Genomic DNA, 21,584 nt, shown 5'->3' on the forward strand with positions numbered 1-21,584 from the left:
CTCTGTTGGGTGACAACTGTGTCCACTGCTAGTCCTTAGACATATAAACCTTTGGTGACTATATTTTAGGAATAACTTGAACTGCATGTAACTTCTTCACTATCAAGAGTTGGCCCAGGCTGCCTGAGTCTGGATGTTTCTGATTTAGACTTTGTTCATTTATGCTCTACAGTTAATGGTGGACAGCATTCTCTGGTGGGTTGTACACAAGGGATCTTTAAATGTGCCTTGCGTCCTAAATTACAACAATTCACTTACTGATATAAGCTAATATTGGTGATGAATGTTTAACATGTGTCAGTTCTATATGCTCAGGTGATGTGCTTATTGTGTAGGAAGTGTTTATAACTAATACAACAGCGCCATCTAGTGGCTCTCAGTTTTACAATTGAGCAAATATTCTGGATTTCTAACCAATGTTAATTTTGCCTTTCTGGTAAATCTGTGCTCATACACCGTGCTCGGTTAAACAATTGATTGTATTTTTAGATTCATTAAGGGTCTGAACCTCTACATTGTGACCCTTTCATTTAATAATTTTTCCCATTACAGGGTACTTTTCGCTCCATTTATTTTAACGCGGTCCTCACCCAGGTATTTCAGTTTATCAGTTTTCTTGTGAGTGGACTGCTGGTGATACTCTGACGTGGGTAAAATATTACCTTTAGATCTATTAAGTTCCCATTTATCGTTTGTGCCCGTTTTCAGTATTCTAGACATAACACGGTAGCAGTTGTTTCATTGCTACACCATTTCTTGGCTAGAGAGTATAAGAGAGAGACGATAGCTTGGTACTTGTATGTTTTATTTTATACCATTTACGCGCCCTGCATTCTCGCTGCACAGAGCGTGCTCTCAACCTGGGGGTTATTTCAAACACTGAATATAAGTACATTGCACTGTTAAATCATCCACGAGTTTCGTTTTCACCTCTAGAGTGGCCTTGCTAGGCCTGCAATTCTATACTATTTGAAGGTACTTGATTTCACCTTTTGGATGACCCGGCTAGGCCTGCAAGTTTTTTAATTATATATATATATTTTTTTTTTCTCTTTCTGGAAACTATTCTTAATGGTACTAATTGTTCTTTGATATAATAGTTGGTATTCACTTATACTGTTGAGTACACAATTACCGATGCCGTTGTAAGTTAGTTTTGACGACTGTTCCGAGTACTTTGTAGCATTACTGTACTGAATGTTGGTTTAATCTATTTCTTTGAGTAGCCTTTTCCAGACCTGCAAGCCCTTGCTGTAACAAAAGGCATTTATTTATCTAACATTAGAGGTAGAGGAGGAGGGGGGAAAAATGGATAAATATTACAACAGAACAAGTTCCCAAAAGTCCCAAAGTTCCTCTGCAAGTACGAGAGCGGGGAAATCTAAAAATAATCAGGAACGGTCTACTGCGCCCTCTTCCCCGGTACGCAATTCAGAAGAGGAAGATTCTTTAAGTGCCCCTTCCTCTCCCATCAATGCCCCAAAAATTCCATCGGCCGCTGAGACGGCCCAAGAAATTTCAAAAATCATTATGCCGTTAATTGATAAGAAGCTAGAAACCTTATAAACTGCATTTGATGCAGCTTTAACTAAAATAGACACCAATACTACCCGAATCGCTTCTCTAGAACAAAGGACCAGTGATTCCGAAGATCGTACTAACGCATTACAACAGTAAGTCAATACCCAAACTACCTCTATTCAAAACCTCCAAGCCAAGGTAGATGACATGGAGAATCGTCATTGGCCAAACAATCTCCGTTTCATTGGTATACCCGAAACGGTTAGGGGACCTAAACTCCTTGAGTTCCTTACAACCGCCCTTCCTAGGGAAATGCGGGCCCAAGATCTCCCCTTTTTATCACATATTGAACGTGCACACAGGCTGGGTCCAGAGAGGCCTGATTCTGCAACTAGACCACGGCCTGTTATAGCTAAATATTTGGAAGACCGCATGAAAGAGGCAATTCTGGGAGCTTATCGCAAGATCCCACGCTTGGAGGTGGAGGGGTCGACCATTTTAATCTTCCAGGATTTTTTGGCCTCAGTCTCCCAAAAAAGAAAGGAAGTAGTGGAGGTGTGCAAATTACTCCATGACAATGGTACACGCTTCCAACTACTGTATCCGGCTAAGCTGCGGGTGCAGGAGAATGGTCGTGATATTTTTTTCTCTGATCCAGTATTGGCGAAAACTCACTTTAATAGGGCGCTTAACGCAGTGGGACCCATTAATCACTAAATCCATATGCTTATACATAATTATATACACTGAGATGTAATGTCAATGGATGTTATAAGGCTACTCGATATGATTGTCTTTTTTTCTTCTCTTTCCTTTTTTCTTGTAGTTTTTTTGTTTTTGTTTTTTTTTTCTCATTTTTCCTTTTTCTTTTTTTCTATGTTTCTTTGGTATATGCTTGTGGGTGTCAGCGCTCTAAGTGTGTTGACTACCCTTACAATGTTTGGTTATGGAAAACTTAGAAAAAGTGGATTGAAGCATTGTTGGTATGTGATGTCATTGTTACCGATGCCTGTGTCCTCTCCCCGCACCCTTGGGCGTTGGATCCCTCCCGATGGCTGGGACTGGGGGGTTCCTCCAAATTGTACATACACCTAGCCAGGTTCGTTCCCTAAATTGGGTGTTGGATAATGCATTCTAATTCTCAGCCCATTCCCCCTTCGGCTTCTGCTACCCCTCTGAAATTAATATCCTGGAATGTGGGGGGGCCTCAATTCCCCCATCAAGAGAAAAAGGGTGGTGAACCATTTGCGTAAATTTCGTCCAGACGTTGTTTCTGCAGGAGATGCATTGGGAGGCGGGAGGTGACTCAACACTGTGGGCTCCATGGTTGGGGGATTGTCTCTTCCAAATTTCATAGAAAAACTAGGGGAGTGTCAATTTTGTTTCAGAAAAATGTCCAATACTCCATCACTAACTCCATACTTGATTCAGAAGGAAGATTTATAATTTTAGATGAGACTATATGGGGAATGAATTACACCCTAGTTAATATATACGCACCTAAAGTCTCAACCGCTGAATTTTTACAAACTCTAACACAAACCTTGGCAAAACGACAAAACGGTCTTCTAATCATTGCGGGAGATTTTAACTCAGTCGATAACCCCATGATTGATAAACAGCCTACTCCACAAAATCCTTTTTTGTCTTCTTGCAAAGACACTTCCTAAAGACAACACTACAACTTAGCGAAATTTGGAGGCTCTTTAACCCAACTGATCAATCTTTCACCTTCTTTTCAGCAGTACATGGCTCCTGATCTAGAATAGATTCTTTTCTTATAAGCGACTCTTTGGTCTCACAAGTTTTAAAAACAGACATCCATAATATTCTGGTTTCCGACCATGCCCCAATTACACTACATCTCACTAGATCTACATCGGCTGGAAATTTCAAACAATGGAGATTCCCGGCCTATCTGTATAACTCAGAAGAATTTCGTCTATTTCTTATGAACAGCTGGATGACTTTTACCGATGATAATATCGACTACTGGGAACAACAGTCTATATTTTGGGGTGCCTCTAAGGCTACCATGAGAGGATGTACAATAGAGTATGTTTCCAAACAGAAAAAAAAAGCCTCAGCACAGTATCAAACTCTCCATGCCTCATTAACGGTTGCTTTACGTACCTACATAAATTCCCCTTCCCCAGATACCCAGTTGGTATACACACAAGCACGTCAATTATTGGATGATTTCTTATCTCAAGCACAGCGTGATCTGATATTTTCAAAATCTAAGTACTTTCAATGGGGCAATAAAACTGTCCGTTTACTAGCTACTATGTCTAAATTACATGCCCCAAAGAGATTGATTACTGCCATTAAAGACCCAAATTCGTCATCAATTGACACGGTAACCTCGCGTGTCCTTGAACACTTTGAAACATATTTTTCTAATCTTTATGATACACGCCCATTTGATCAGACAGGCACTGCATGATCGTATAATGTCCGAAGCAAATCTTCCCATATTGTCCAGCTCTCAAAATTAAATCTTTCAACAAGATATAACACTTGAGGAAATAACAAATGCTATTTCTAATCTGAAGTTACACAAATCGCCAGGCCCTGATGGGTTGTCCAACGAATATTATAAAATATTACAGGGACACAGCCCCTTCTTTGGGAGAATTGTTCAACGACATGCTCCACAATAATACAATTTTTCCACATTATAATAATGCACATACGGTCCTGATTCCCAAGCCACAACAGGACCCCCAACTAATTGACTCATATAGGCCAATCACGTTACTTAATACGGACATTTAACTACTGACAAAAATTATGGCGGACAGACTTCAGCTGCTGCTTCCTCAGCTTTTTACAGATCACCAGTTGGGGTTTGTCCGTAACAAACACTTAGTTAAAGGAATTCGAACAATAGCAGCGGTGGTGAAATCTTATGGAGAATCTAACACTCAAAACATTCTTTTAAATTTAGATACAACTAAGATGTTTTATACTGTCCTGTGGCCGCACTTACTCCAAGTTCTTCACGTGCGACAATTTGATCCTGTTCATTAGTTTTATAAAATATCTACACTAGCCCTTCCACCTCCTTGCTGATAAATGGATGTTGCAGCTACCCAATAGTTATGATGAGAGGCACCAGACAGGGCTGCCACCTTTCCCCTATTTTATTCAACTTAGCCATAGATCCACTGCTCCGAATCTTACAAGATGGTAACTATTTTCGGGGAATTAAGATTGGTCATGAGGAAATAAAGCTAACCGCTTTCGCGGATGACATCTTGTTGTTTGTACACGACCCCTCTGAGTCTCTTGATAGAGTATTTTCTCTTTTGGCTGACTTTAGACTGGTGTCTGCCTTCGAAGTTAACACGTCTAAATCGGTGGCGCTTCGTCTTGGAAACCCCTCCTTTCGTGTATCGTTTAAGTCCAACATCCCTATAATGTGGGCTCACCAACACTTCACTTACCTTGGGGATAAGATCTCTCATAATCCTTTTCTCCTTTATGACCTTAATTTTTCTTCAGTGATACGCTCCATAGCAACAGAATTAGATGGCTGGAAAAATGTTATTGTCATATTTGGGTAGGGCTAATCTTATCAAGATGATTTCATTTCCAAGATTAATGGGGCAGATGTATTAAACTGGAGAAGGCATAAGGAAGTGATAAACCAGTGATATGTGCAAGGTGATAAAGGCACCAGCCAATCAGATCCTAACTGTTAATTTACATATTGGAGCAGATTGGCTGGTGCCTTTATCACCTTGCACATATCACTGGTTTATCACTTCTTATGCCTTCTCCAGGTTAATACATCTGCCCCAATGTTTCTAATACAGGCGCTTCCTTATGTGATTTCCAATAAAGACGCAGTCAATTAATCGTAGTTTTAGACAATTTATTTGGAAAGGTAAGCACCCAAGAATAGGATTGAATAAATTGCAACAAACAAAAAATAATGGAGGAATTAACTTCCCTGATGTTCAATTGTACTCCTATGCAGCGCATATGAGATACATTAAAGACTTCGAGATCTCTATGCGAACACGTCTCTAGAGAGGGCATTTCTGAGAGATATCAATCTTACTAGCTTCCTTCATGTGCATGATCAAGAAATTTCACCAGAAATACGTGATAACCCACTGCTCTGGTACACTAGGAAAACATGGCATGTATTGAGAAATAAATTTGGATTAAATGCATATAAATCTCTGTTCCTCACTTTTAGTGACAATCTCGAATTTCAAAATGGACAGGCTTCTTATCCTTTTTCCATTTGGAGAACCTATGGGGTGAATACTGTGAGGGGTTTGGTGAATGGGTCGGCGAGGAGGCCCTCCACGTTCCAGAAGGCAAGGGGACAGATCCATGGATGGCGAATCATCCTATTGCATTCCTTCAGGCTCAGCATTATATTAGTTTTATTATAAGACCTTTCTCACCTTTGGATTGGAGCAACCCATTAGACACATTACTACAAAACCAATGCTTGACAAAAAAAAGCTATTTCCTTAACATATAACTGCATACGTCAGGTATTTATACCAGATAAGTCTGATAAGAACCTAACCCCGTGGCTCTCCCAACTTCCTAATGTATCATCGAATGATATATTACGCTCTCATGCCAAGGCATGTACTCTATTACCTTACTCCCCATATATAGCTATGTTCTTGAATATTTTACATAGAGCCTATTTATCTCCAAACAGAAGATTCTTGATAGGGGACTCACCAAATTCCAATTGTTATAAATGTGGTGCTAATTCAGCAGATTTATTTCACTGTCTTTGGGATTGCCCCATAATCCAAAGTTTTTGGATTCAGGTTAGAAAATATTCAACTGATAATTTGGTTAATTATTTTAGTTAATTATATCCCTATGACACCTGAATGGGCTTTGTTTGGCAAGCTCCCTCCCAATGCTCGCACATCGTATGGCGGCAAACGTCTTTTGTTAGCTATAGGAGCGGCGGCCTGCAAGACCATTCTACAAACCTGGCTGCAACCATCTCAGCCACTATTGTCACTTTTTAAAGCTAAATTACATTATCTATTTAGGATGCAGTGGATTGAGGTAACTCTTGCTAGGGAGGCTAAGGTGGAGAGGTTTTTCCTAACGTGGGAGACATATATAGCCACTTGATCATTACCAATACGAACACAAATTCACAATAGTCTAAAAGACACGACTTGGTACATGTTACAAATGGCAGCAAATGACCCTCCAATTGCTCTGTAATACAATACTTTAGTGAATAATAGAGGCCGGACAAAGTGTCTTGAATGAGGCCTATTCCGGGGGGGGGCACTGGTGACACGGCAGATATTGACTATGATTATCCTGATTTTGGTTCAATTATAATGTGTGCATATGTATACACATTTAATACCCCATTACTGTGACATTGTATCAGTTAACAGTAGGATGAGGTTTCATATTTCATGTTAATGCATGTTGACTTCCTGTAATCCTGAAACTTTCATTACAATTTGTCACAATGTTTGAAAACAGATTGATGCTTCAATAAAAAATTATCCCAAAAAAAAATTAGGATCTACATTTCTACATCATTTTAATTACATTTTATAAAGGATTTAACTAAAGTGATTTTGTATAAGTATTTTATTGCATTCATACTAATATTTATATCATTTTAATTCTAGTTGATCCCAAAAATGGGAGGCCTGTGGATCCTGTATCCATGTTACTATGAGTTTGTTACCCTGTGTTGTAACATGAATTATATTTATTTAACTATGAAAACAGGAGTCGATTTGTAAGTCTGAAACACTACTAAGTGTCACTTCCGGATGGCAATAGCGGAATTACAATGGTTGGCGGAAGCCATGAGCACACTTCCGGAAATGACGATCCCGAACAGCAACCACATATTTAAGTGGATGGCAGCTACAGATCAGGCCCCAGGAAGCGATATGGCAGACATACACAGCGTGGTTGGCAAACCTAGATCATAGTGGATGTCAGCCACGCTATTAAGTGTAAAGCCGCCACCACCCCTCCCCCCTCCCCTTCCCCCCCCTGGACCATCCGACACAGACGCCCGTCGAGACTGCACTAGTACCCGGAGGTAAAAGTTGTTGCGACCTGGTGGAGAGTTGTTGGAGCGATTCTTTCTAGCATGCGTTTAAGACGCTGTTAAGAAAGATCACTCAAAACATAGCAAGACTATAAAAAATAAGACTTTACTCACCAGTAAATCTATTCCTCGTAGTCTGTAGTGGATGCTGGGAACTCCATAAGGACCATGGGGAATAGCGGCTCCGCAGGAGACTGGGCACAACTAAAGAAAGCTTTAGGACTACCTGGTGTGCACTGGCTCCTCCCACTATGACCCTCCACCAGACCTCAGTTAGGATACTCTGCCCGGAAGAGCTGACACAATAAGGAAGGATTTTAAATCCCGGGTAAGACTCATACCAGCCACACCAATCACACCGTATAACTCGTGATATTAAACCCAGTTAACAGTATGAAAAATAACAGCCTCTCAACAGATGGCTCATAACAATAACCCTTTAGTTAGGCAATAACTATATACAAGTATTGCAGACAATCCGCACTTGGGATGGGCGCCCAGCATCCACTACGGACTACGAGAAATAGATTTACCGGTGAGTAAAATCTTATTTTCTCTGACGTCATGCTGGGAACTCCGTAAGGACCATGGGTATTATACCAAAGCTCCCAAAAGGGCGGGAGAGTGCGGATGACTCTGCAGCACCGAATGAGAGAACTCAAGGTCCTCCTCAGCCAGGGTATCAAATTTGTAGATTTTTGCAAACGTGTTTGACCCTGACCAAGTAGCAGCTCGGCAAAGTTGTAAAGTCGAGACCCCTCGGGCAGCCGCCCAAGAAGAGCCCACCTTCCTCGTGGAATGGGCTTTCACCGATTTAGGATGCGGCAGTCCAGCCGCAGAATGCGCAAGCTGAATTGTGCTACAAATCCAGCGAGCAATCGTCTGCTTCGAAGCAGGAGCACCCAGCTTGTTGGGTGCATACAGGATAAATAGCGAGTCAGTTTTCCTGACTCCAGCCATCCTGGAAACCTTAAATTTTCAAGGCCCTGACTACGTCCAGTAACTTGGAATCCTCCAAGTCCCTAGTAGCCGTAGGCACTACGATAGGTTGGTTCAAGTGAAACGCTGATACCACCTTAGGGAGAAACTGGGGACGAATCCTCAAGTCTGCCCTATCCATATGGAAAATCAGACAAGGGCTTTTACATGACAAAGCCGCCAATTCTGACACACGCCTGGCCGAAGCCAAGGCCAAAAGCATTACCACTTTCCTCGTGAGATATTTTAGATCCGCGGATTTAAGTGGCTCGAACCAATGTGACTTTAGGAAACTCAACACCACGGTGATATCCCAAGGTGCCACCGGATACACAAAAAGAGGCTGAGTATGCAGCACTCCCTTAACAAAAGTCTGAACTTCAGGCAGTGAAGCCAGTTCTTTTTGGAAGAAAATGTACAGAGCCGAAATCTGGACCTTAATGGAAGCCAATTTTAGGCCCATAGTCACCCCCTGACTGTAGGAAGTGCAGAAATCGACCCAGTTGAAAATCTTCTGTTGGGGCCTTCGTGGCCTCACTCCAAGCAACATATTCTCACCATATGCGGTGATAATGTTGTGCGGTCACATCTTTCCTAGCCCCAATCAGCGTAGGAATGACTTCCTCCGGAATGCCTTTTTCCTTTAGGATCCGGTGTTCAACCGCCATGCTGCCAAACGCAGCCGCGGTAAGTCTTGGAACAGACAGGGCCCCTGCTGCAGCAAGTCCTGTCTGAGCGGCAGAGACCATGGGTCCTCTGAGATCATTTCTTGAAGTTCTGGGTACCAAGCTCTTCTTGGCCAATCCGGAACCACGAGTATAGTTCTTACTCCTCTCCTTCTTATTATTCTCAGTACCTTAGGTATGAGGGGCAGAGGAGGGAACACATACACCGACTGGTACACCCACGGTGTCACCAGAGCGTCCCCAGCTATCGCCTGAGGGTCCCTTGACCTGGCACAATATCTTTTTAGCTTTTTGTTGAGGCGGGACGCCATCATGTCCACCTGTGGCCTTTCCCAATGGTGTACAATCATTTGGAAGACTTCTGGATGAAGTCCCCACTCTCCCGGGTGGAGGTCGTGTCAGCTGAGAAAATCTGCTTCCCAGTTGTCCACTCCGGGAATGAACACTGCTGACAGTGCTAACACATGATTTTCCGCCCATCGGAGAATCCTTGTGGCTTCTGCCATCGCCATCCTGCTTCTTGTGCCGCCCGGTTGGTTTACATGGGCGACCGCCGTGATGTTGTCTGACTGAATCAGTACCGGCTGGTTTTGAAGCAGGGGTCTTGCTTGACTTAGGGCATTGTAAATGGCCCTCAGTTCCAGAATGTATGTGTAGGGAAATCTCCTGATTCGACCATAGTCCCTGGAAGTTTTTCCCCTGTGTGACTGCCCCCCAGCCTCGAAGGCTGGCATCCGTGGTCACCAGAACCCAGTCCTGTATGCCGAATCTGCGGCCCTCTCGAAGATGAGCACCCTGCAGTCACCACGGCAGAGATACCCTGGTCCTTGGAGACAGGGTTATCAGCCGATGCATCTGAAGATGCGATCCGGACCACTTGTCCAACAGGTCCCACTGAAAAGCTCTTGCATGGAACCTGCCGAATGGCATTGCTTCGTAGGAAGCTACCATTTTTCCCAGGACTCGCTTGCAGTGATGCACAGACACCTGTTTTGGTTTCAGGAGGCCTCTGACTAGAGATGACAGCTCCTCGGCTTTCTCCTCCGGGAGAAACCCTTTTTTCTGGTCTGTGTCCAGAACCATCCCCAGGAACAGTAGACGTGTCGTAGGAACCAGCTGTGCTGTTGTAGCACTTCCCGAGATAGTGCTACCCCGACCAATAACTGCTCCTTGGACCTCGCCTTTATCAGGAGATCGTCCAAGTACGGGATAATTAAAAACTCCCTTTTTTTGAAGGAGTATCATTTCAGCCATTACCTTGGTAAATACTCTCGGTGCCGTGGACAGACCGAACGGCAACGTCTGGAATTGGTAACGACAAACCTGTACCACAAAACTGAGGTACTCCTGGTGAGGATGGTAAATGGGGACATACAGGTAAGCATCCTTGATGTCCAGAGATACCATGTTATCTCCCTCGTCCAGGCTTGCAATAACCGCCCTGAGCGATTTCATTTTTAACTTGAACCTTCGTATATAAGTGTTCAAGGATTTCAATTTTAGAATGGGTTTCACCGAACCGTCTGGTTTCGGTACCACAACATTGTGGAATAGTAACCCCGGCCTTGTTGAAGGAGGGGTACCTTGATTTTCACCTGCTGGAAGTACAGCTTGCTGATTTGAGGTAACGGCGAGAGGGAGTCGCCTCGAACTCCAGCTTGTATCCCTGTGATACTACATGCAGAACCCAGGGATCCACCTGTGAGCGAGCCCACGGGACGCTGAAGTTCTCGAGACGCGCCCCCCACCGCACCTGGCTACACCTGTGGAGCCCCCGCATCATGCGGTGGACTCAGGAAGCGGGGGAAGAATTTTGATCCTGGGAACTGGCTGACTGGTGCAGCTTTTTCCCTCTTCCCTTGTCTCTGTGCAGAAAGGAGGCGCCTTTGACCCGCTTGCTTTTCTGAAGCCGAAAGGACTGTACCTGATAATACAGTGCTTTCTTAGGCTGTGAGGAAAACCTGAGGTAAAAAAAAAATTTCTTCCCAGCTGTTGCTGTGGCTATGAGGTCCCAGAGACCATCCCCAAACAATTCCTCACTCTTATAAGGCAGAATCTCTATGTGCCTTTTAAAGTCAGCATCACCTGTCCAGTGCCGGGTATCTAATACCTTCCTGGCAGAATGGACATTGCATTAATTCAGGATGCCAGCCGGCAAAATATCCCTCTGTGCATCCCTCATATATAAGACGACATCTTTAATATGCTCTTATGTTAGTAAAATAGTATCCCTGTCTGACAGGGTCACAGACCACGCTGCAGCAGCACTATCCATGCTGAGGCAATTGCAGGCCTTAGTCTAGTACCTGAGTGTGTAAATACAGACTTCAGGATAGCCTCCTGCTTTTTATCAACAGGTACCTTCGAAGTGGCCGTATCCTAAGACGGCAGTGCCACCTTTTTTGACAAACGTGTGAGCGCCTTATCCACCCTAGGGGATATCTCCCAGCGTAACCTATCCTCTGGCGGGAAAGGGTACGCCAGCAGTAACTTTTTAGAAATTACCAGTTTCTTATCGGGGGAACCCACGCTTTTTCACACACTTCATTCACTCATCTGATGGGGGAACAAAACACTGCCTGCTTTTCCTCCCCAAACATAAAACCCTTTTTTAGTGGTACTTGGGTTAATGTCAGAAATGTGTAACACATTTTTTATTGCCGGGATCATGCAACGGATGTTCCTAGTGGATTGTGTAAATGTCTCAACCTAGTCGACACTGGAGTCAGACTCCGTGTCGACATCTGTGTCTGCCATCTGAGGTAACGGGCGTTTTTTTGAGCCCCTGATGGCCTTTGAGACGCCTGGGTAGGCGCGGGCTGAGAAGCCGGCTGTCCCACAGCTGTTAGTCATCCAGCCTTTTATGTAAGGAGTTGACACTGTCGGTTAATACCTTCCACCTAACCATCCACTCTGGTGTCGGCCCCACAGGGGCGACATCACATTTATCGGCATCTGCTCCGCCTCCACATAAGCCTCCTCATCAAACATGTCGACACAGCCGTACCGACACACCACACACAGGGAATGCTCTTACTGAGGACAGGACCCCACAAAGCCCTTTGGGGAGACAGAGAGAGTATGCCAGCACACACCAGAGCGCTATATAATGCAGGGATTAACACTATAACTGAGTGAATTTTCCCCAATAGCTGCTTGTATAAACAATATTGCGCCTAAATTTAGTGCCCCCCCTCTCTTTTTAACCCTTTGAGCCTGAAAACTACAGGGGAAAGCCTGGGGAGCTGTCTTCCAGCTGCACTGTGAAGAGAAAATGGCGCCAGTGTGCTGAGGGAGATAGCCCCGCCCCTTTTTCGGCGGACTTTTCTCCAGCTTTTTTTATGGATTCTGGCAGGGGTATTTATCACATATATAGCCTCTGGGACTATATATTGTGATTATTTTGCCAGCCAAGGTCTTAATATTGCTGCTCATCATTTTGTATTAGTGATTCTGAACTGTCTGCTACTCTACGCGATACGATAGTCCTACCGGCAGCAGTAGCACAAAGACTAGCCTGGGCAGCAATTGCCACCCAGTACGAGCTCTACGCTGCAGCTTCTTTCATATGACCAAGTGTCTTGAAGTCTCCACCGGATGTACCCAATGCTACTTGAAAATATTTATTTTTAAAGAACAGGCTCTTGCCTTCCTCCTAACCCCCTCGCTGGCAACAGTTTCCTCAGTCTCCCAGACCAGCTGCCTTCATGTCTCCAGTTGGCATTACTCCAGTCCTGTTACCTTTAAAATATTTTCAGTAGACCCCTCTTAGTAAAGGAGTCTACAAAAAAATAAAAAAAAACACACACACACACACACACACACACACACACACACACACACACACACACACACACACACACACACACACACACACACACACTTCCTCCTAAGTGGCATTCTTCACTCATTTGCACCCACTCCAATCCTACTTGCGGCTCTACCTTCTGAAAATCCCTACCCAGGTTCTCAAAGTACTTCACAGACCAACTTATAGTCACCTACAACCCCCTGTCCACTTCCCAAAATGTATTTCTTTCACATCCATCTCAGACCTCAACTTCCTCTGGTAACCAACCCCTACTCCAGCCTACAAGACTTCACTTGTCCTGTGCAGACTCATGGATTTGCCACACCACTCTCAACCATAGCCTTCAAGTCTTGAAAGGATTTCTGCAATATATTATAAAACTCCACCTCCCACCTGTATGGCTGGATGCACCCTCACAACTTACCCAGCCTCCTCCTACTCTACAGTAGATTTTAGTAAGAGTAAGGCTCTTAGAAACATTTGTTTGAGGTTTGTATTTAATCTAACTTGTACTTCACATTTCCCTCGACTGTACAGGACTGTCATTGGCCAGACATTACAGAACGTGGACTTGAAACAACCAGAATATAATGTGATCTGCAGTGTGAAACCACCAATACGTCAGGCAACCTCTGGGGCCTGATAGTGGAGTCGGATGTCCAACAGTTACCTTGGCATGGATCCTGCTGCTCAAACCAAACGCATCAAATTCTCTCGCTGTGTAACCAATTGCAACATTGCTCGTACGCAAACATTTAAAAAAAAAATAAAAAAATTACAAAGCCAAAAATACAGCCATCATCTTTATTTTTTCTATCATACAACTAAAACATCAATGATTATTTAAAGTGAATATACAGGGGTCTACAATTACAAGTGATTAAAATTTGTAACATCCAGGTTTAAGTCCTGGAACATTATACAATGTTTTTGATTGTAAGATGTGCTCTATACTGAATCTGGGTGGGGGGGGGAAAAAAAAAAAAGTCAGATCATCAAGTCATTACGTAGAAATTTTACCATCCCTTACTAAATTAGTACAAGGCAGATATGGAAGGAAGGGGTAGGTGACAAATTAACAAATAATTATACAAAATCCCTATTAGTGCAGACTGGAGGCAAACCGTTATATAAAATAGGAGTCTGCAATAGAAGGTGTGGAGTTAACCATTTAACATTTTAAGAATACAATTTAGCATATTCCACCCCAGCCCCCCATCCACTGAAACAGTAATGGCCTCTGCCTATATGGTGTAGGAAGCAGTCATTTGGTGTGCTGACTAATCACACCAGATCTCTATGAGCAAGTGACATCACTGAGGAATGATGGACAAAATGCTTGTTATGTCACTAGCTCCCAGTGAAATGTCTGCAGTACTATGTATACTGTTTAACTCACTAAATTGTTGCCATCACTGGCTGTAGGCAACATGGCAGGATTAAAGAAATATTAAGCATACGTTGAATTTAACATGTAAAAAAACAAGGATAATGCAACAGACAAAAGGTTGAGAGAAGAAAAAAAAGAAAAGAAGAAAGAAAGAAAGAAAGAAAGAAAGAAAGAAAGAAAGAAAGAAAGAAAGAAAGAAAGAAAGAAAGAAAGAAAGAAAGAAAGAAAGAAAGAAAGAAAGAAAGAAAGAAAGAAAGAAAGAAAGAAAGAAAGAAAGAAAGAAAGAAAGAAAGAAAGAAAGAAAGAAAGAAAGAAAGAAAGAAAGAAAGAAAGAAAGAAAGGCATGTAGCACAGGTTAAATGCCAGTCTAGTTCTTTTTCACAGATTCTGTATTAGAAGATTGCTCATCAGCAAGTGCAACAAGTGAATAGAGGGCGAGATACTGTGAGTGATTTAATAGGCATGACAAGCAGAAAATTTTTAATAAATGCAGCACGTCTGCAGATGGATCAGCTGTAAGCCTGCAGGAGTCGCATCGTGTCCCACAAGTGTTCTCAAACCCTTTCGTCCTCTGAATCATCTTCTGAAGCTAAGGGAAAACACAAAACCCTGATTTGGTTAAGAATGATACATGGTTAACATTTTATCACTACGTCTATCAGTTTTGTAGGGAAGCTTGTACCCAGGCTCTGTAAAAAGTTACTATAAAAAAAAACAAACAAAAAAAAACAACTTACTGCAGTTTGCAGTTTCGAGGGGGTGGGGGAGAAGGGGGATCAGTACAATCTGCTGATGGACAAACCTAACCTCAACCGCACTAGGACGCTAGTGTGTCCTGCTGTGAGGAGTTGGGATGCTGGCCATCGGTAATGTAATGCCGGCATTGCATCCTCCTTCGGGATACTGGGGTTGGTATATTGACTGCCGGGATCCCATCTGGCGGAAGCCAGCTGTTTCCCGTTTGAGGAACAAGGGAGAGGAGGGGAAAAAAAAAAAGAAAAAAAAAAAAAAAAAAAACACACACACACACACACACACACACACACTTGAAGACTAGTTTTTCATGGAAAAATATATAAATTACTAGGTGATTCGTCGCGCCCTACGGGTGCTCTTCACACCGTCGTAAGGGGCTACGCCCCCTTAACTCTTGCATACCCTTGTGGCGTGCAATTTTTTATTATATGGGGTATTACATCCAATCATAATTGTGTGAGTGGTTAAATATTGCACGGACAAAGAGCATGCAATGGTTAAGGGGTTCGAAGCCCCTTGCAGTGGCGTGAACAGTGCACTCAGAGCCTGATGAATCACCTAGTATGTGCTTTGGTTGGGGGAGTGGTGGGTGCAGGGAAGATGCAGATGGGATCCTGGGCTGCCGCTGGAGGGGCAGTTGCGGTGGTGCCGCAGGTGGGGGAGGGGCTGGTGTGGTGGTGTCGCAGGTGGGGGAGGGTGCGTGGGTGCCGCAGGTGGTGGTCCAGAGCCACTGCGGGTGGGGGAGGATGCGGTGTTGCTGCAGGTGGGGAGGGGGTCCCAGCAGCCCTAAGGACCGGAATGCTTCTACGCTAAGGACTGCTGGGAGCTGTAGTTTTAGTGCGTCTACTTCCCTGTAATGCGGCGCATTGGGACACTGGTGCTAACAATAGTGACTGGCTGGCAGAACCGAGTGACTGGCTGAATCAATGTAAAAAGGCGAGTGCTGTGCAGTGTCAGTGACCCTGCACACAGGCCCAGTGCTAGCCGCTCAGCAAAGGGATGCACTGCAGGGAGTCACCAGGAAGGAGAGGCATTCTCCCTGCTCTGCATCCCTGTGCTGAGCTACTGCTGCTATCCCTGCTGCTGTCACACATGCAGCGGCGCCAGCAGCACAAAACCTCCTCTCCCCCTCGGCGCTGGCAGCACAAAGCCTTTTCTTACCCTCCCCGGTGTGACATTCAGTGGCGGGCGGGCGCCAAAGGAAGCGGAGCTAGATGGAATATGGGGCGGAGCTACATGGGACCATGCTGCAGCAGGGAGGATGAGCTGCTACACCTTCAGCCAGCCTTCTTTAGGTAAGTGTCTGGAAAGAGTGTGTATATACAGTGTATGTATGTATGTATGTATGTATGTATGTATGTATGTATGTATGTATGTATGTATGTATGTATGTATGTATGTATGTATGTACGTACACACATATACATACACATATATATGTGTATGTTGTGTGTGACTGTGGCATAATGTATGTAAGCGTCACTGGTACAGGAGGCGTTACGTATGCAAGCGTCACTGGTATAGGGGGTGTTACTTGTGTAAACGTCACTGGTACAGGAGGTGTGACATGTGTAAGAGTCTCTGGTACAGGGGGCGTTACATGTGTAAGTAAGTGTCTCTACTACAGGGGGTATTATGTGAGCTGTGCCTTTGTAAAGTATGCGAGGGTGCAAATTTATAGTTTGCAGGGGGGCACCGAACACCCTAGCACCGGCCCTGACTGCACACCCACTGCACAGCACTGTCACCTTTTACATTGATTCAGCGTCCATATATTACCCTCCGCGATATCACCTGCTCTATCCGTTACATTAGCCATCTCAGGGCTTCCAGGCCGGCAGCCCAGGTGCTGTGTTGCGGAGTCTGGGCGCGGCTGTGGCGGGGAGGCACTTCTGTGACATCACACGCAGAGGAGGCTCCGGGGCTCAGAGTATGCGGTGCATGGAGGGCTATGAAAGCCTTCTGCTGCGCCGCTTTCATACACATCTATGCCGGTGGCTGCAGCAGCTTTTGTTCCACCTGCGCCATGGCGAGGGAGTGGGTATTGTTGATGCCGGAGGGGGCCGGTGGACTGGCAGCAGGACATAGGGAAAAAAAACATGCTTTTACTGCAGCGTCCTATCTACAGTGCAGAGACTTGCTGCAGATGCAGTGGCATACCCTCCAGCTGGACCTTTTTGGCAGGTACAGTCCCCTTTTTTTTATGGTCTACCATTTTTTGACCCTCCAAGCTTCCATTGAAAGTCTAGGAAAAGGGGCATGGTCCCGCCGCTGTACCTATGGCCATGCCCCCTTTTCGAATTTGAAGCAATTTTTAGGTGTAAATTGTTGGAGGGTATGTTGCTGCAGATGCAGTGGGCCTATTTTGGGGTGTGCCCCAATGTTAATCCTGCTCTGTGAAAACACAGCAGCCAAAGGCAGAGCCTCCCATTGGATGTAACCTGTGTGGGAGGATGTTTCTCACCCAATCAGCTGTGGACTGGGTGTGATAGACCTGCCACTAACCCAATGAGAGCTCCTAGCCACGCCCAGTGTTAGAGGGCCAGGCAGAGTCACAGGGCTATTATATAGGAGATATATATATATATATATATATATATTTTGCTTTGTTAAAATCCTAGATATCAGCAGTTTTGAAGATGTTCAAAGTGGTTTACTTTAAACTATTCAGGCTCATAGTGCCCATTACCTATAAACGGTCATTGATAAATGCTCAACTCACTATTGTACTGTCGCAACTTACTTTCAAGGTCTTCCATGTGTGCTTGGAGTGTCCTAGCAAGGTTTATGAACTGTAAAGGAAAAACATGTATAAGATTTAAGGCTGGGACCCCCGAGTCACTCTGAAAGTGGCCATATGACTATGCCAAGGAAGTGCCTTACATTTATATGTATAATACAGTGTATTGCCCCCATATGACAACTGGCTTAACCGGTTACAGTTATATCATTCTGTAAATATTACATTTTAAAAACAGCTTTATACTTTGTCATAAGCTCAATTGCTGGTGTTGCCCAACATTTGCACTAAACCAGGAACTCCTTGTCTAGCTCACACTAAACAGTTTCACTGGGGATTATTTGCTGCAGCTCAGGGCAAATGTTGCACTTACAGTAAATGCAATGGTAAAGACAGGACTTTGAGGGCCACAAACTTAAGGAAATGGCCATGTACCGTACAAGTACACAAGAGTTCGACATGCTTAAGAGGCATTGTGTAAGGCCATATGTGGAAGACATTGCCCCACCCGACTGCTGTGGGTCACATTAACTTGTTAAAATGTCCATCCAACCTAAAAACTTCTAGGAATGTTAATAGGAGAGAAGTTTTTGGTTATAGACCGTATACAGCAGGTGTAGTGCAATTTCTGCTTTCTGGCTTTATTGCACCTGGTCTTCCTCATTCACTTCTACAAGCAGTATAGGTTTGGCAATTCCACTGCCCAGACTGATGCAGATTCCCCATTATAGAATTAACACTTTCTACCATGAATTGCATAAAGTCTCCTCCGATCTTAAGGCATCTATTTAAAAGCCACAACTCTGTCTAAAGTCCATGATAAGTGTGATAGATTGAGTCTTTCCAGGCTGCTAGGGGAGAGGGCTCATCGATGGACTCCTAGACTGATTGTAATGCACTTTTTGCACTTATGTCCTGTGTACTTTGTTGACAACATGGTTGTTTGATTTGTATTGCTAACAAATAATTAAGATACCAGATTAATAAAAAAAAAAAAAAAAAAAAAAAGCGGCATTGTTTAATCAGTGCATTAACTCACTCTGACCCGAGTGTTTGCTTCATTAGTTGCTCCCAACATGTCAGAGAAACGCTGTTCACACAGGTGGAGTAATACAACCAAGTACAGTCCAGAGCTTATGAATTCATATTCAGCCTGAAAAGAACCAGACAGTTACGGTCAGGGGTGAACATAATTTTCTACAGTGCAAAGGCATTAAATTGGTATCACTATGGGAGAAGGGCAGTGCTCTGTTCTCATCACTAATGAGGGCGTGCCCAGCACTTACGAAGGTGCTTTACTTCCCCCAAGCTCTCCCTTTAATGTGAATAGATGCTGTACACATGGGATCAACTCACGCGGCACCAGGCAGGATGTTTCAGCAGGGCACAGCACCCTACTAAAAACAGCCAAGCATGAATATTACAAAAAAAAAATATAAGATTTTACTCACCGGTAAATCTATTTCTCGTAGTCCGTAGTGGATGCTGGGGACTCCGTAAGGACCATGGGGAATAGACGGCTCCGCAGGAGACTGGGCACATCTAAAGAAAGCTTTAGGACTATCTGGTGTGCACTGGCTCCTCCCCCTATGACCCTCCTCCAAGCCTCAGTTAGGACACTGTGCCCGGAAGAGCTGACACAATAAGGAAGGATTTTGAATCCCGGGTAAGACTCATACCAGCCACACCAATCACACCATATAACTCGTGATAGGAACCCCGGTTAACAGTATGATAACAATGGAACCTCTGAATAGATGGTTCGCAATAACAACCCGATTTGTGTAACAACAACTATTTACAAGTATTGCAGACAATCCGCACTAGGGATGGGCGCCCAGCATCCACTACGGACTACGAGAAATAGATTTACCGGTGAGTAAAATCTTATTTTCTCTGACGTCCTAGTGGATGCTGGGAACTCCGTAAGGACCATGGGGATTATACCAAAGCTCCCAAACGGGCGGGAGAGTGCGGATGACTCTGCAGCACCGAATGAGAGAACTCAAGGTCCTTCTCAGCCAGGGTATCAAATTTGTAGAATTTTGCAACGTGTTTGCCCCTGACCAAGTGGCAGCTCGGCCAAGTTGTAAAGCAGAGACCCCTCGGGCAGCCGCCCAAGATGAGCCCCCTTCCATGTGGAATGGGCTTTTACAGATTTAGGCTGCGGTAGTCCCGCCGCAGAATGCGCAAGCTGAATAGTGCTACAAATCCAGCGCGCTATAGTCTGCTTAGAAGCAGGAGCACCCAGCATGTTGGGTGCATCTAGGATAAACAGTGAGTCAGTTTTCCGGACTCCAGCCGTCCTGGAAATATAATTTTTCAGGGCCCTGACTACGTCCAGTAACTTGGAATCCTCCAGGTCCCTAGTAGCAGCAGGCACCACAATAGGTTGGTACAAGTGAAAACCTGATACCACCTTCGGGAGAAAGTGAGGACGAGTCCTCAACTCTGCCCTATCCATATGGAAAGTCAGGTAAGGGCTTTATGACAAAGCCGCCAATTCTGACACATGCCTGGCCAAAGCCAGAGCCAACACATGACCACTTTTCATGTGAGATATTTCAAATCCACGGTTTTAAGTGGCTCAAACCAATGTGATTCCAGGAACTTCAAAACCACATTGAGATCCCAAGGTGCCACTGGGGCACAAAAAAGGGGCTGAATATGCAGCACTCCCTTACAACGTCTGCACTTCAGGCTGACATCCTTCCTGGCTTTGATCAGGATAAGAATGACTTCCTCCGGAATGCCTTTTTCACTCAGGATCCGGTGTTCAACCGCCATGCCATCAATGCAGCCGCGGTAAGTCTTTGAACAGACAGGGCCCCTGCTGCAGCAGATACTGTCTGAGTGGCAGAGGCCATGGGTCCTCTGAGATCAACTCCTGAAGTTCCAGGTACCAAGCCCTTCTTGGCCAATCCAGAACCATGAGTATAGTTCTTACTCCTCTTTTCCTTATTATCCTCAGTATCTTGAGTATGAGAGGGAGAGGAGGGAACACATAAACCGACTGGTACACCCGCGGTGTCACTAGAGCGTCCACAGCGATCGCCTGAGGTTCCCTTGACCTGGCGCAATATCTTTTTATTGAGGCGGGACGCCATCATGTCACCCTGTGGTCTTTCCCAACGGTTTACCAGCATTTGGAAGACTTCTGGATGAAGTCCCTATTCTCCCGGGTGGAGTCTGCTGCGGAAGTCTGCTTCCCAGTTGTCCACTCCCGGAATGAACACTGCTGCCAGTGCTACCACATGATTTTCCGCCCAACGGGGAATCCTTGTGGCTTCTGCCATCGCCCTCCTGCTTCTTGTGCCGCCCTGCCTGTTTACATGGGCGAGCGCCGTGATGTTGTCTGATTGGATCAGTACGGCTGGTGAAGCAGGGGCCTTGTTTTGCTTAGGGCCTTGTAAATGGCTCTTATCTCCAGAAAATTTATGTTAAGTGAAAACTCCTGTTTTGGACCATAGTCCTTGGGATTTTATTCCCTGTGTGACTGCACCCCAGCCCCGAAGGCTGGCATCCGTGGTCCCCAGGACCCAGTCCTGTATTCCGAATCTGCGGCCCTCTAGTAGATGAACCCTCTGCAGCCACCACCGCAGCGACACCCTGGTTCTTGC

The 21,584-nt window shown here is 44.7% G+C and overlaps 2 protein-coding genes across 6 annotated transcripts in view; one reads left to right on the forward strand and one right to left on the reverse strand.

Annotated features, from left to right (window-relative positions):
• Positions 1-7,038, forward strand: part of CD302 (CD302 molecule) — a 66,833-nt gene extending 59,795 nt beyond the window's left edge. Inside the window, exon 6 of the mRNA XM_063933666.1 lies at positions 5,732-7,038. Coding sequence (XP_063789736.1) covers positions 5,732-5,799 — 68 coding nt within the window. The 3' untranslated portion in view covers positions 5,800-7,038. The remainder of the gene's footprint in view (positions 1-5,731) is intronic.
• A 7,686-nt stretch (positions 7,039-14,724) lies between these two features.
• MARCHF7 (membrane associated ring-CH-type finger 7) overlaps positions 14,725-21,584 on the reverse strand; it is a 137,696-nt gene continuing 130,836 nt past the window's right edge. For 4 of the 5 annotated variants that reach the window (XM_063933668.1, XM_063933670.1, XM_063933669.1 and 1 more), the window contains 3 exons: positions 19,004-19,117; positions 17,968-18,016; positions 14,725-15,057 (listed from right to left, as the gene is read on the reverse strand). In XM_063933668.1, the coding sequence (XP_063789738.1) occupies positions 15,023-15,057; positions 17,968-18,016; positions 19,004-19,117 (198 nt within the window). In that variant the 3' untranslated portion in view covers positions 14,725-15,022. The remainder of the gene's footprint in view (positions 15,058-17,967; positions 18,017-19,003; positions 19,118-21,584) is intronic. The other variant, XM_063933672.1, reaches the window with a different exon arrangement.

This window comes from Pseudophryne corroboree, chromosome 7, assembly GCF_028390025.1.
Source record: "Pseudophryne corroboree isolate aPseCor3 chromosome 7, aPseCor3.hap2, whole genome shotgun sequence".
NCBI lineage: Eukaryota > Metazoa > Chordata > Amphibia > Anura > Myobatrachidae > Pseudophryne > Pseudophryne corroboree.